This window comes from Notolepis coatsorum, assembly GCF_963971535.1.
Source record: "Notolepis coatsorum genome assembly, chromosome: 2".
NCBI classification, from domain to species: domain Eukaryota; kingdom Metazoa; phylum Chordata; class Actinopteri; order Aulopiformes; family Paralepididae; genus Notolepis; species Notolepis coatsorum.
This window is the reverse complement of record NC_140166.1, coordinates 180,733,333-180,747,057: the sequence shown is the minus strand read 5'-3', so window position 1 is coordinate 180,747,057 and position 13,725 is coordinate 180,733,333. Positions and strand designations below refer to the sequence as shown.

General features: G+C 43.0%; 1 protein-coding gene and 1 long non-coding RNA gene across 2 annotated transcripts in view; both read left to right on the top strand.

The window, feature by feature from the left end:
- Window positions 1–2,128, top strand: part of LOC311246435 — a 118,068-nt gene extending 115,940 nt beyond the window's left edge. The window contains exon 3 of the long non-coding RNA XR_014620808.1: window positions 1,901–2,128. This is a non-coding gene — a long non-coding RNA (uncharacterized lncRNA). The remainder of the gene's footprint in view (window positions 1–1,900) is intronic.
- Window positions 2,129–11,689: 9,561 nt separating this feature from the next.
- The window catches only part of clocka (clock circadian regulator a), a 29,043-nt gene continuing 27,007 nt past the window's right edge, over window positions 11,690–13,725 (top strand). The window contains exons 1-4 of the mRNA XM_084336580.1: window positions 11,690–11,745; window positions 11,970–12,118; window positions 12,220–12,311; window positions 12,884–12,973. Coding sequence (XP_084192706.1) covers window positions 11,714–11,745; window positions 11,970–12,118; window positions 12,220–12,311; window positions 12,884–12,973 — 363 coding nt within the window. The 5' untranslated portion in view covers window positions 11,690–11,713. The remainder of the gene's footprint in view (window positions 11,746–11,969; window positions 12,119–12,219; window positions 12,312–12,883; window positions 12,974–13,725) is intronic.

Genomic DNA, 13,725 nt, shown 5'->3' with positions numbered 1-13,725 from the left:
TATTTGATCCAAAGAGAATGGACTCTTACCCAGGTGTAATGATAGTTTATCAGCGAGCCAGGTGCAGATTCTGCCGAGTTCAGAGCTGAGGGCTTTTTCAACCTGCAACTTGTCCCTGTCAGAGACCACGGTATAAACGGTATACGGTATAAACGGTAGTAATTTGCTCTACGGTATGGATTTTGACTATACTGTGTAACCGGTAGAGCAGCTCTAAAATAGCAATGACGTCATGTAACCACAGCGCGACTATTTCAATCGCATTTGCCCCTAAAAATAGATAGAATTAGTCATAGATAATAGATATGTGCAAACTGGAAAAAGTTATTTAGGAGGCTTCGCGCAGTGGGCGTGTCAACACGCAATTGTCATTTCATAATAAACACATATCACCGCGGCTCACAGCAAGTTTCAATTTCAGTTCCTGGCATTTTTAACCAGTGGAGAAAGGTAAGAGATGTCCCTATCGTTTTTCTTATATGAATTATTCTACGTTAATAAAACATACCTGGTGATCAACTACAGTTTGCTGTAAACATTATGATATGCGTGTAGTGTTATGATAACGACGGCTGCAGCGGGAGCCGGGAGGACGGCTGCAGCAGTGGATTTGCGAATAGCATGCAGCTGCAGAGCCGCAGAGCCAGCGGCGCTTTCAGGTCAGGTCCGCTCAACAGCGCCCCCCCACCCAACGGCTGAAAGCTGTGACCAGACCTGAAAGCGCCGCTGGCTCTGCGGCTCTGCAGCTACATATGCTTCTAGCAAAATTCAGCATCCAGCCCGGCTGTTTGCAATGGGAGCAGCACGGACTCTGGACTTATTTTATTTGGAATATAATGACTTTATACGCAAAAGTAGCCTAGTTTTAAGTTAAAATATTATAAATCTACATGCCTTGAGGATGTCATTCTTTATATAGCCTGCCTATCAGGCAAAAAAAATTATTCTAACGGAAACACTGATACCGTGATATATACCGTTACCGTCTATGCTTCAAATTATACCGTGATATAAATTTTAGACCATACCGTCCACCCCTGGCTGAGTCGTCCGCGAACAGGAACAAGTTGCAGTCACAAGCTGATGACATGTAATTTGCATAAATTAGGAACAGTAACGGTCCTAGTATGCTTCCTTGTGGAGCATTCTTTTCTGGTTATCTTCAAGTGAGAGAGCTTTTCCATACAGAAAAAAAGAATCACACTGGCGGCCGTTACAGCAGCCAAGAAACTGATAGACATGAGGTGGAAACAACTTGAGAAACTTACAATGATCAATTGGTCTCTGACACTTTTGGATGTAATTCATATGGAGATCTGTATGCCCGGGTGATAATAGGGGTTGGGCAGTCCAACATTGAACTATGGGCCTCAGCGGCCGAGAAAGTAAAGGCCATGAGCTAGCGTCCAGGAGGGGTCGGGGTGCTGATCCTGGGGGGTCCGGGGGTCCTGGGGTGGGAGTGGGGGAGTAAATGTCTTTTGTGGTGTCTGTGATAATATAATTAGATTTTTATGTTCTGTATTTATTATTTTTGTTATTTCTATTGTCATTATTGTTGTTATTATTATTGTTATGGTATTGTGAGATCTTGTTTATTATTATTACTGTATTGTGTTTGTCAAATAAAAATATTTGATACAAAAAAAGCTTTTGAGGAGTACGAAAAAACACGTTCTCTCCTGTTCTCTCTCATGATCTCTCCTGTTCTCTCTCGTGATCTCTCCTGTTCTCTCTCGTGATCTCTCCTGTTCTCTCTCGTGATCTTTCCTGTTCTCTCGTGATCTCTCCTGTTCTCTCTCGTGATCTCTCCTGTTCTCTCTCGTGATCTCTCCTGTTCTCTCTCGTGATCTCTCCTGTTCTCTCTCGTGATCTTTCTTACCATCATCTTCTCACCACCCAGGGACTCGAATGTAGCTGTCATGTGGCACATTCACACCCGAAGTGGACAGAAAACTCAACTCAATAAAGACCCCCTGGCGACCTTCCACGCCCTGACTGCGGATCCTCCCAGCGACTTGCCTCCGAGGCTCACGGCTAGTCTCTGCTGTCGCCAATGCCATTAGAGTGTCGCCGCCCAGACCCCACCTTCTTCAACCCACACCGACTTCCTCATCCTCTCGCAGGACTGGCCGCACAGGAGGTAAAGATGAGGCTATGTTCTGACAGTCTTATGCCTAGTCTCCACTAGCTGGGGTGTAGCTGTGCTGTCTGGCACACAGTGAGCGTCTTTTAGTACGTTGTCAAACCCTGGCTGAACCCTGGCTTTCACAACCTGGCCAGACTTGGCCAAAGCCAGCTGGGACTGTTGTATCATCATGGTTTAGCTTGTGTATCACAGTTGGTGGTGTGGAATTTGAAAAGTTGCCTAGCAAGAGTTTACATTAAACGCAATGGAGACACAAACCCAACAATACCATGCTAGTTCCAGCCAGGCTGAACATAGCTAATGGAGACACAAACCCAACCATACCATGCTAGTTCCAGCCAGGCTGAACATAGCTAATGGAGACACAAACCCAACCATACCATGCTAGTCCCAGTCAGGCTGAACATAGCTAATGGAGACAATTAGGGCTGACCCTTCGAATTCTTTTTTGGAATTCGAAGCTGCAGGGCCTAGATACTATTTTAATTCGAAGCTTCGAGATAAAATAAATAAATTTATAAAAAGAAAATTATTTTTCTTTGTTAAAAAAAGTTTATGTTGTGGGACTTTGTCAGTGCTGTAAAGTTTAAACCTTTTTAAATCTTAGACAAACGAAACACTTTGCTTTCATGAAATATTGTAAGCCGTCATTTGAGGCTTTATAAAAGCAGCACAATGAACACAAATCTGTCATTGCCGAGTCCGACCTCATCTTAAATAACAAACAGCATTGCTTGTTGTAATTAACAAAGAGAGGTAGAGTTGATTTTGCAAAAATAATTTATATATATATATTCATATTCTAATCCCATGCCCATCGAACGAAGCTTCGAAGTATTTAAGACAGCCCTAGAGACGATGCATTATCGTAGGGCTGGGCAATTATTCTTTAATATTATATTATTCATATTTAATATTATAACAAAATTGTTTGTCTAAAAAGCTAATAATTAAGTCAGATTTCTCATTAAATGATTTGAATGAATTAATGAATTGTTTCAGTTTGATACTGTATCACACATCCTATTACCATGCAGTCCAATATGACATCAATTGGATTATCAATTGGATTATGAGATACGTATGCAGATCTGTGATCTTGTGATCTTAAAAATAATTGAATCTAAATGGTGTGATATTTAATTATTTTGTTCCTGTATCGCCTTTATATATACACACTCATATCAATATTGAGAAACGTCCTACTGAATGGTGTGATATGAATATTTCTGCTCTATCTCTATAGACCTTTCACTATACAGTACATCTTTTGAATTGAAACGGTAGTGATGTAACCACTGCAAAATGTTGATGAATTGTATTTCCTTTCCCTCACAGGCTCATTTACAAATGTCTACCTCACGATTAAAAGGCCCCTCTCCACCACTGCGACCCTGAACAGGATACAAAATGACCTCTAGCATAGACCGGTGAGTCAGACTAACTACTTTACCATGGCTGCCTATGATATATATATATATATATATATATATATATTTATAATAATAACTGGATTTTGGAGAAGTCTTTATTTGGCATGCAGGCAGACACACATGCGATGGGCGGCACACACACAGGAACACACACACATGCAGTTAGTTGGGTCGCCGATGCAATTGAGTCTCGGCACTTGACCCATCCCATCGTCCTTCCCCCCAAGGGCAGCCGGGAGCATATATGGGCATCGGTGAGGGGCCACACCCCGGGGACCGATACAAGTGCTCCTGTCTGTCTTCGTCAGGGATGCGACAGCGTTAGCCATCTGTTGTGCATGTTTTTCCATTGGGTTTCTCTTATCAGGGGGGGGAAACCCTTGCGAGCACGGGGAGAACATGCAAACTCCACACAGAAAGGCCTGGGAGATACCCCACCTGGGTACCTGGCAACGCGGAAACCTGGTCCCCAAGCGGGAATCGAACCCTGGACCTTCTAGCTGTGAGGCGACAGTGTTAACCACTACACCACCGTGCTGTGTCTATATTCCATCCCCTGGAAGGATGTTGGCTGTGATCTGAATGGGGGTCGTCACTTGTTGGGCCAAAGCTGGAAAGCCGTAGCTAGTCATCATTTTCACCTTACGTACCTGTTCCCACAACCGACACATTTCTTTTTTTAATGAAAAACGGATCTAGATGCTACCATAATACATCACTTCACATCACATGTTGTTTAGGCTCAAATTGAGTCCAAGTGCATCAACCTCAAAACTTGGGGAGCCTTTGGTTCTGAATGTAACTTCAAATATATTGGACCACAGTAGCCATGATGAGGGGATGTTGCTGTTGGGCTTTTTGACCAGACTCACTATGCTCATTAATGATTTGATGTGCTGGGCAGCTTGAGTGACAGTGGGCGAGTTTGTCTCTCTCTCCCCAGTGAGTCCAGAATCCTCTTAATCCAAGGATTAGCATGCAGCATGGACCACCTCCATTTTGAGCATGTGGTGTTTTTCTGCTTGTGTGTGTGTGTGGCCTCTCACGTGACTGAAGGGGCCCAGGGGCCAGTGGCCGGGGTGGCCCCACTGTCGGTGCCGCCTCTTCCTTTGTGCTGTCATTAGAGCAGGGCTAATGCGGCGGCCAACAGAATAGAACATGAACTCATGAAGAGGGAGTTCTCTTGGATCAGTGAAGGGGAAGCTGTTGATCTTAGGCACCAAAATACCCTGCCTAGTCTGTGGGTGTTGTTTACTTCAAAGTCTAAAGTAATTTAGTATAACCTGCACCACTACAGAAATTAATCATTAACCCTCCTTCAAATTAAGGTCTGTTTATAGCTTGTTTGCACGTGTGTATGTGTATGTGTATGTGTGTGTGTGTGTGTGTGTGTGCACGTGGACCTTCATGTGTGTGTGTGTGTTTTGACGTTTGGTAAGCCCCAGGCATCTTTATAAACCTGTGGATAGTGGCCTTAGGGTCTCGCACGCCTGTCAAGAAGGGCCAAACAGTTTGCCACTTTTGATTGTGTCTGCTTGTAATAAGTAGCCAGACCGTGTGGCAGAGAAGATGCTGTTTGTATCCATAGCTGTCCTAAGAGACCGTGTTGAACCTCTGTTATATTTTATATCATATAGCATGTTGTTGATTTGATGTTTAGTTTGAGTGTGTTGAGCTCTGGCAGCGTGCTCACTCAGCCACAGCCACAGACACTCCTCTCTGAGTAAAGGAAGAGGTTAGACCAGGCAGACACACTGCCTTAGATACGCAAAGCTCCAGTGGTGGAAGGTAACTTAAGTGTTTTTTTTTACTTTACTAGATTTTGTAAAGTTTTGAGGTACACTTTAGGATTATTTTGATTTTAGGGGACGTTGTGTGTGACATGGCATTGTTTGATGAATCTTGAGTATTTTAGGATTGCTGGTTTACATTTTTTAAAGAGGACATATTCAGAGCAGCATAACTGGACCACTTTTTACTCTTACTATCACTAGTACCATTCAATATCAAATACGTCTACTGTATTTAAGTCTAAATGAAAAGTAAATGAAGCACTTTTACTATTTATGTACTATTTTATCTGGGTATTTCTACTTTTACTTAAGTAAAAGGAACTGTGTACTTCCTCCACCACCACTGCACAACTCTGGTGGAAATGAAAAGGTTATGTCTCTGTGTAGGACAGGGCTTGTTCATTCTCCTATGACAGTAAACACCATTAGGATTAATGTTTAACCAGAAATTAAAATTATACTGTACTCCGCTACCCTGTCTGTGGAGGATGGGTGTGGATGGAATGCTCTCCACTCTGTGTGCATGTGTACATAATATGAATTATAGATATGATGTACACTACAGAGAGATATGGATGATGACGTGTAGAGATGGATATGATTGAGAATGACGTAGACATATTAGTGAAGGCTTATGCGTGTGTGTGTGTGTGTACTGTGGGACTTCCCTTTTTATTTGACGTCATTCATATAGATGCACTGCTAAAAGCACAACTTAGGAATAGATCCACAAAGAATGGATTGCACGGTGCAAGTTGCACGGTGATTGATTGAATGAAAATTCAGTCATTCTATCATCTCAAGCTCGATGGCTCATATTCATGAATGAATAGGAGGAAATTATGATAGATAGACCTCGGTGTGACTCAGGGTGGCTAATAAAGCTGTCCTGCCCAAGAGAGGAATGATGAAGACTAATGAAGGATGTCGCTGCTGCTCTGTGGCCATTATGTAGCTGAAATGTGACGGCAGCATCGTCACTACTGCTTCCCCCGGTGGCAAATATTGGAACATGCACATTTCCATGTGCTCTAAATGCGAGAAAACGTGTGTGTGTGCGTGCTTATGCACATAATAGAGGCATAGGGTCTTCCTTTGTCTACACAAGTTCATATCCATTCTGACCGCAGCATTGCTAGCCTTTCTGTGATGCAGGGGAAAACGCTGGCAACACTGGCTCTGGAAATTCTAATTGGCATTCTGACATCATTTCAAGTCAGCAAGTCAGTGTGGGTTCTCTCCGCTGCTGAGAGGAAGAGACTCATAACAGCTGAGTCACTCAACAGAAGGTCCATTATATGTAGAATGGCCCATATAGCACCATTACTGTGTGGGCTGTACTTAAAACTGCACTGACACCGATACTGGTAGTGGTATATCAGATATTGGTCCCATACCTACCAGGTGAAAACAGGGTATGGTATGGGTATTGGAGAATTTCTGCAATACTAAAATCCGAGACTAACAGGGAAATTTACCAACACGCTTCTCTCTCTCTCTTTCTAACACAGACACAAAACACTATCTCTCCCTCTCTCTGTCTCTCTTACTACCCCCCCCCACAAACATAACACTATATAACCTTCAACTTGTACACACATTATGTATTGTACACACACAGCCTTCTCATAGTATCTTCTTTCTTTTTTTTTTATCCACTTTTTCTCCCATTCTTTCTATATTTTTCTCCCATCCCAATTTCGTATAATCAAATTCAACCCTCCCCTGTCACGAACGCTGTTTCTTGCCTCCCACAAGCCGGCTGCAATGTGGACTAAGTCATACATAGCACAAGTCCCCTCCGGTACTTGAGGTAACAGCAGTCGCATATTTTCACCTGCGCAGCTCGATCTCTCAGTGGCGAGGAGTAACGCGTGGGAGGCTCACGCTGCCCCCGACACTTCCTGATTCTACTGCGCAGGCGCACCAACCGACCTGTAGGAGTCGCTGTCCACAACGCCTGATCCCCACCCATCAGTTTCCCACCCCCTAATACGGCCAATGTGTATTAGTACGGACGACCAGCTAAACTGAAAGCAAATGTGGAGCGCTGGGCTCGAACAGGCGAGCCCAGCGTCTCCAGATTTCGTGGCGAGCGCCTTGCCCACTACGCCATGTAGCCGCCCCTCATAGTATCTTCTTTCTAACACACACACACACACACACACACACACACACACACACACACACACGCTCGCTCGCTCGCCCTCTCTCTCTCTCTCTCTCTCTCTCTCTCTCTCTCTCTCTCTCTCTCTCTCTCTCTCTCTCTCTCTCTCTCTCTCTCTCTCTCTCTCTCTCTCTCTCTCTCTCTCTCATGCCTAAGTAAATGGAAGATTGCTCCACTTCTACAAGGTCAATTTGCATGTTCTTGGTATCTAGGAGCATCTAGGGACCTGGGGGTATGTATTCCCAGTGTCAGAAATATTGTGTCTGTTACTAGGCTTGAGTCAATTGTAATTAAAAAAAGGAGAATATAAATTATGATTTTATTTTTGCATCTGTGCCGGTGAATAACACCATGAAAACATTGAGGTGCTATTGATTTCACTCACTAAGCTCATTCAGCACCTTCTTGAGATCAAGTGTACAAAAGATCTAAGCAAACGAATAAAGGGAAGATGATTAAACAGAAGGATTTGTAGATACAGTAATAAATTATAATTCATTTAAATTATAAATTCATATTTTACCTTGAACTTGACCTTGACCTTATTATGACCAAATCATACATCTATGGATAGGGAAAAGGCTCCTCTTTCCAATGGCAGTGTTAAATCTGGATTTAGTCATTTCCTCACGGTTTCACGATAAAAGAGATATAATTAGCATTTCTTTGATAAATTCTTATTTTCTGTAAATCTTATAAAACATTGGTAAAAATGAAAATATACACTTTGACTGCTGTTTTGATAGGGTTAAGGTCTTTACTCTTGGATACATGTGAAAAAAAAACACAACATTAACCTCTTAACACATTGCCATTCACATATATATACGTGATTGGGAGCCAGCGCTTGACGGCCAATTACGTATATATACGTTTTAACTCGTTTTTTCTTTTATTCGATTTTAATATCCTATTCAATGTCACAGAGCTGTATTTTGGCTGGAAAAGGCATATTGAGACTCGGAAAGTGCAGTACCGGCCAGATCCTGGTATTGGCGCTGTCTCGAGAATGCAGTTTCCCCTGTTGCACACTTGGTGTCACCTTTTTTACGCTTCCGGCGGACTTTTTTGATAGTCTGAAGCGAGGGCTTCACCCGATTGCCTGGAATACTTTTTGCGACGCCGAATTTATTATGCAGTAAAGGAATATGGCATCGGCCAATGGACATATCGATCTACCAGATGGCGATCAAATAACTGGAAAATTCTTTTTGGAATCCAACCGGCCACATTTTCTTTTTTTTATCTACTTTTTCTCCCAATTTTCTATTTTTCTCCCATTCCAATTTCGTATTATCCAATTCTACCCTCCCCTGTCTCTAACGTTGTTAGACCATGCCTCCCACTGGTCGGCTGCAATGTGGATCAAGCCTTGCATCACGTGTCCCCTCCGGTACACGAGGAGGCAGCTGTCGCATCTTTTCACCTGACCAGCGCAATCTCTCAGTGGCGAGGAGTAACGCGTGGGAGGCTCACGCTGCCCCCATTGCTTCCTGATTCTGCTGTACAGGCACACCAACCGACCTGTAGGAGTCGCTGTCCACAACGTCCGATCCCCACCCACCGGCTTTCCCACCCCCTAATACTGCCAATTGTCTTAGTATGAACGACCAGCCAAGCCGGAAGCAACGCCGAGAGCTGGGCTCGAACCCAGCATCTCCTGCGTTAGTGGCGAGCACCTTGCCCACTGCGCCACTTAGCCGCCCCGGCCACAGGTTTTTTGACGTCAATTTCAGTTTGATCGTGCACGGATTTAATAGCCACCCCCCTGCTCATCCTATGTTGTGGTAATAACAAATGCCGTTATTGGTAATCAATAATCAGAAATGACTTCCCCCGCCCCCCCCCCCCCCCCCCTTTCATGCATTCATGGTGGAACATAATACCGATCAAATGCATTTGGATTTTTAACTCTAGCTTGTGTAGGGACGAAACGCCAATCGATTTAACGTTATTAGCTTAGCGCCTTATACCTAGCTTTGCAGGAATTATCCCAGATCATTCCGATATAACGCATATTCATCACGGTATAAAACGGGAACGTATTGATGAAAAAAATAATATTCTTTATGGCATATTGAACGGAAGGTTCATACTGTCAATTGACAATGACATTGGATGCATAACTATAATATAAAATATAGATTTAGCTCTACAAACAACGTGATGCACAGTGAACGTTTGTTATGGGAACGCTGGCCTTCCTAGAATGGGGCCCATCTAATGGCTGGCCGTGAATGTGTTAACATCCACATGTGGGCCCTCTTGAGGATGATTTGTGACGCGCCACTTTGCCGGGCTAATACAATATATAGATGGAATTAAAGCCCTATTTGTTGCCTGTTGATTGCCCTTTCAGGTGACAAAATCTGTTCAGCGGTTCTCGAGTTACATGCCGATATGTGAGGCGTGCGCCAAAGTACACATTACCACCCCCGACTCCCGTCAATCATTTGGCGATCTCGAAATTCTCTGGACAGGGTTGTAGCCAATGAGTGTGGCTTTCCAATGATACCCCACATGGGGATCTCTATTGATCGATTTATGATAAAGAAAAGCTTGTTATCGATTAATCATTTGATTATTTTATCGATTAGTCATTAATCATGAACACTTTCAGTGCCAGCCATTAGACGCAGCCCTCTGTAGCAACGCCACCGCTAGATAGATAGGATCCATCACCTTGTTTGTAGAGCTATAACTATATTCTATATTATATCTATGGATACAATACTATGGCCCATCACCTATCTATCGTTCAATATGTGAAAAATAATAAATTTTTCCATCCATACGTTCCTGTGTTATACCGTGGTGAATATAAGTATGGTTTTAGAGCGGTCTAGGGTAATTCATGAAATGCTGAGTTATATGCCAATTCCACTATAGACATTGCCATTTCTTGCCTGTACACGCTATTATTCCGAAATCAGATCTATGTCATAGGTATTATGTTCCATCATGAATGCATGAACGGGGGGGGGGTCGTTTCTGATTATTTGACTGTCAGTAACAGCATTCGTATTGAACACTAAAAACGCTTATCAGCCCGATCGGTATAAAAGCATTGCAGGATCAAGCTAAAATTGACGTCAGATCGTTCTTACCTGTGATAGTTTTTTTTTGCTTTTAATGCGATTTGATTGGTCGGAAGCCAAATCTCATCTGCTTCCCGTGTTTTGGTGTGCACTGGCAAGGTTAAGGCATTGGTGGAGGTGTTTCCTGTTTCATAATAAAAGTTCTCTGCGCTATGAATTTCATAATAAAAGCGTCCGCTTAAAAAAACACAAAACACGAGAGGTTGGGCGTCCCTCCCAAGTGGAGATGGACCGGCCGGCCCACCGGGAATACTCCCGAATTTTCCGATGGCCAGTCCGCGCCTGAATGTATGTGAACATACCCCACATTGATATGGTAAAAGAAAATCACCAATTGGGGCTTTAAACAGATGCTCTTATACACAGAAACCTGAAACTTAACTAGTGAGTAATTTCCAACAAATTATCATATAGTAGTTACCAGTCTAACCGACCAGTTAAAAATAAAGCCTAATTTCTCAATTTGACAGAAGTGAAACCTGTCATAGTGGGGGTTGTCTCACAGAGGCCTAGAGATTAATCAATAACATGATGCTACAACTCCATAACCAGCTTACCGTAAACATGCTTTAAAGGGGCACTTCACCAAACAGTTATTGAGAGTAAATTAGTTTGAATATGGCCACCAGTGATGATATCGTGGATGTTGGATCCTTGTGTTAATTACAGAAATTATGTGGATGAAAAATAGCATTATCTTGTCTTATAGGGACTGCTACCTTATCATTTCATCAAGCTGTAATTAACACTAACACACGGATCCAACATCCACGATGACATCACTGGTGGCCATATTCAAACTAATTTACTCTCAATAACTGCCAAACTAAATGAATGTGTGCAAAACCGTTTAGAGTTTTTGCACGTCTGTGAGATTATGTGCAAAATAAATCGGCATTGTTTTTTTTTTGGTGAAGTGCCCCTTTAAATGTACTTTCTCTACTTAATTCAGTCATTCGAGCATCGTCGTCTGTGCTCATGCTCACCGGATAATACAGCTTGATGACAGGATGAGTTATCTGGTCTGACTGGTTTGTTTCCCTCGTAGGGATGACAGCAGTATATTTGATGGGTTAATGGAAGAAGATGAAAAGGACAAAGCTAAACGGTGAGATCCCCCGCGGGCTTTGATGGAGCAACACGTTAATTAATCACCACCTACACTGTAGATCAAATGATTATGTTCTAACGATGGGAGAAAATAGCTCCTTCGTGGTACCACTGTTATTAGTTGTTACATGAAAGCAGCAGAGAGAGAATCTGCCCACATTAAAACGTTTTACTAATCAAAAGTACAGTGGGTGACTTTGTGTCCTTCCTTATCCCCCACAGTGTGTCTCGTAACAAGTCGGAGAAGAAGCGAAGAGACCAGTTCAATGTCCTCATCAAGGAGCTGGGTACCATGTTGCCGGGCAACACCCGGAAGATGGACAAGTCCACTATCCTGCAGAATAGCATTGACTTCCTGCGCAAACATAAAGGTAGGGAAGGAACCTTCACGTCTCCTAACTCCCCCCCCTGACCTATTTTTCCATTTCAAGTGCACCTCTGATGTGTTTTATCTCCACCCTGCTCTTATCAGAAATTGCTGCTCAGTCGGAGTCGAGTGAGATCAGACAAGACTGGAAGCCTCCTTTTCTTAGTAATGAAGAGTTCACTCAGCTGATGCTGGAGGTAAGATGGGGGCTCTCTGACAGTACAGGTGCAGCTCAATTAGAATATCGTGGAAAAGTCTATATATTTAGCTGTATTGATGCAGTCATTTGTGCAAAAGGAGCCCCAACCAAGTACTGAGTGAACATACATGAACATTTCTATATACAAAAGAAAAATACATCTATTTAAAAAAAAATTATTGGTGATACAGAATTTTGGGCTTTCATGAGCTGTAAGACATAATCATCTAAATTAAAACAAATAAAGGCTTGAAATATTTCACTTTGTGTGTAATGAATCTATAATCTACGAGTTTCGCTTTTTGAATTGAATTACTGAAATAAAATAACTTTTCCACGATATTCTAATTTATTGAGCTGCACCTGTATGTCTGACTAATGAGTGCTAATGTCCTTTTCTCAAACCCTGCCCTCTTTTCTCCATCCTCTATCCTCCAATCACAACCGTTGCTTCCCGCAACAGTTGTGATTGGAGGATGGAGAAAACAGGGCAGGGTTTGAGATGGGTCAATTTCCTGTGCTACGGTGAAAGAATATGGATGACATATTAACCATATGTTTTTCCTACAGGCATTAGATGGGTTCTTCCTCGCAATTATGACCGATGGGAATATTATCTATGTTTCTGAGAGTGTGACTTCCCTACTAGAACATTTGCCTGTGAGTATAATGTGGGTTAATGCGCAATCTCTGTCCAAAGTTGGAGTGTAAAAGTCCACATTAGAGGCTTAGTAACTACTAGTTAGTTTGTAACTAATATTAGCTACTAAATATGCATGTTATTTTTTTTTATCCACTTTTTCTCCCATTTTCTATTTTTCTCCCATCCCAATTTCGTGTCATCCAATTCAACCCTCCCCTGTCTCGAACGCTGTTTCTTGCCTCCCACAAGCCGGCTGCAATGTGGACTAAGAAGTCATACATAGCACGAGTCCCCTCCGATACTCGAGGTAACAGCAGTCGCATCTTTTCACCTGCGCGGCGCGATCTTTCAGCGTCAGGGGTCTGCGCTTTGGAGGGCCGCCGCCCCCATCGCTTCCTGATTCTACTGCGCAGGCGCACCAACCGACCTGTAGGAGTCGCTGTCCACAACGCCTGATCCCCACCCATCAGTTTCCCACCCCCTAATACTGCCAATGTGTATTAGTACGGATGACCAGCTAAACTGAAAGCAATGTGGAGCGCTGGGCTCGAACAGGTGAACCCAGCGTCTCCAGTATTCGTGGTGAGCGCCTTGCCCACTGCACCACGTAGCCGCCTAAATATGCATGTTATGACATAATCTACTTGGTTTGGTTTGTAAAAGTTATTACTAAGATAAGTGGCCCATCAAAGATGTGAGTAACATCATCTTGTTTCCTGTGCATGTTAGTTTGCTGGCTGGAATTAGCCCCTTGGCATTGTAGCACATC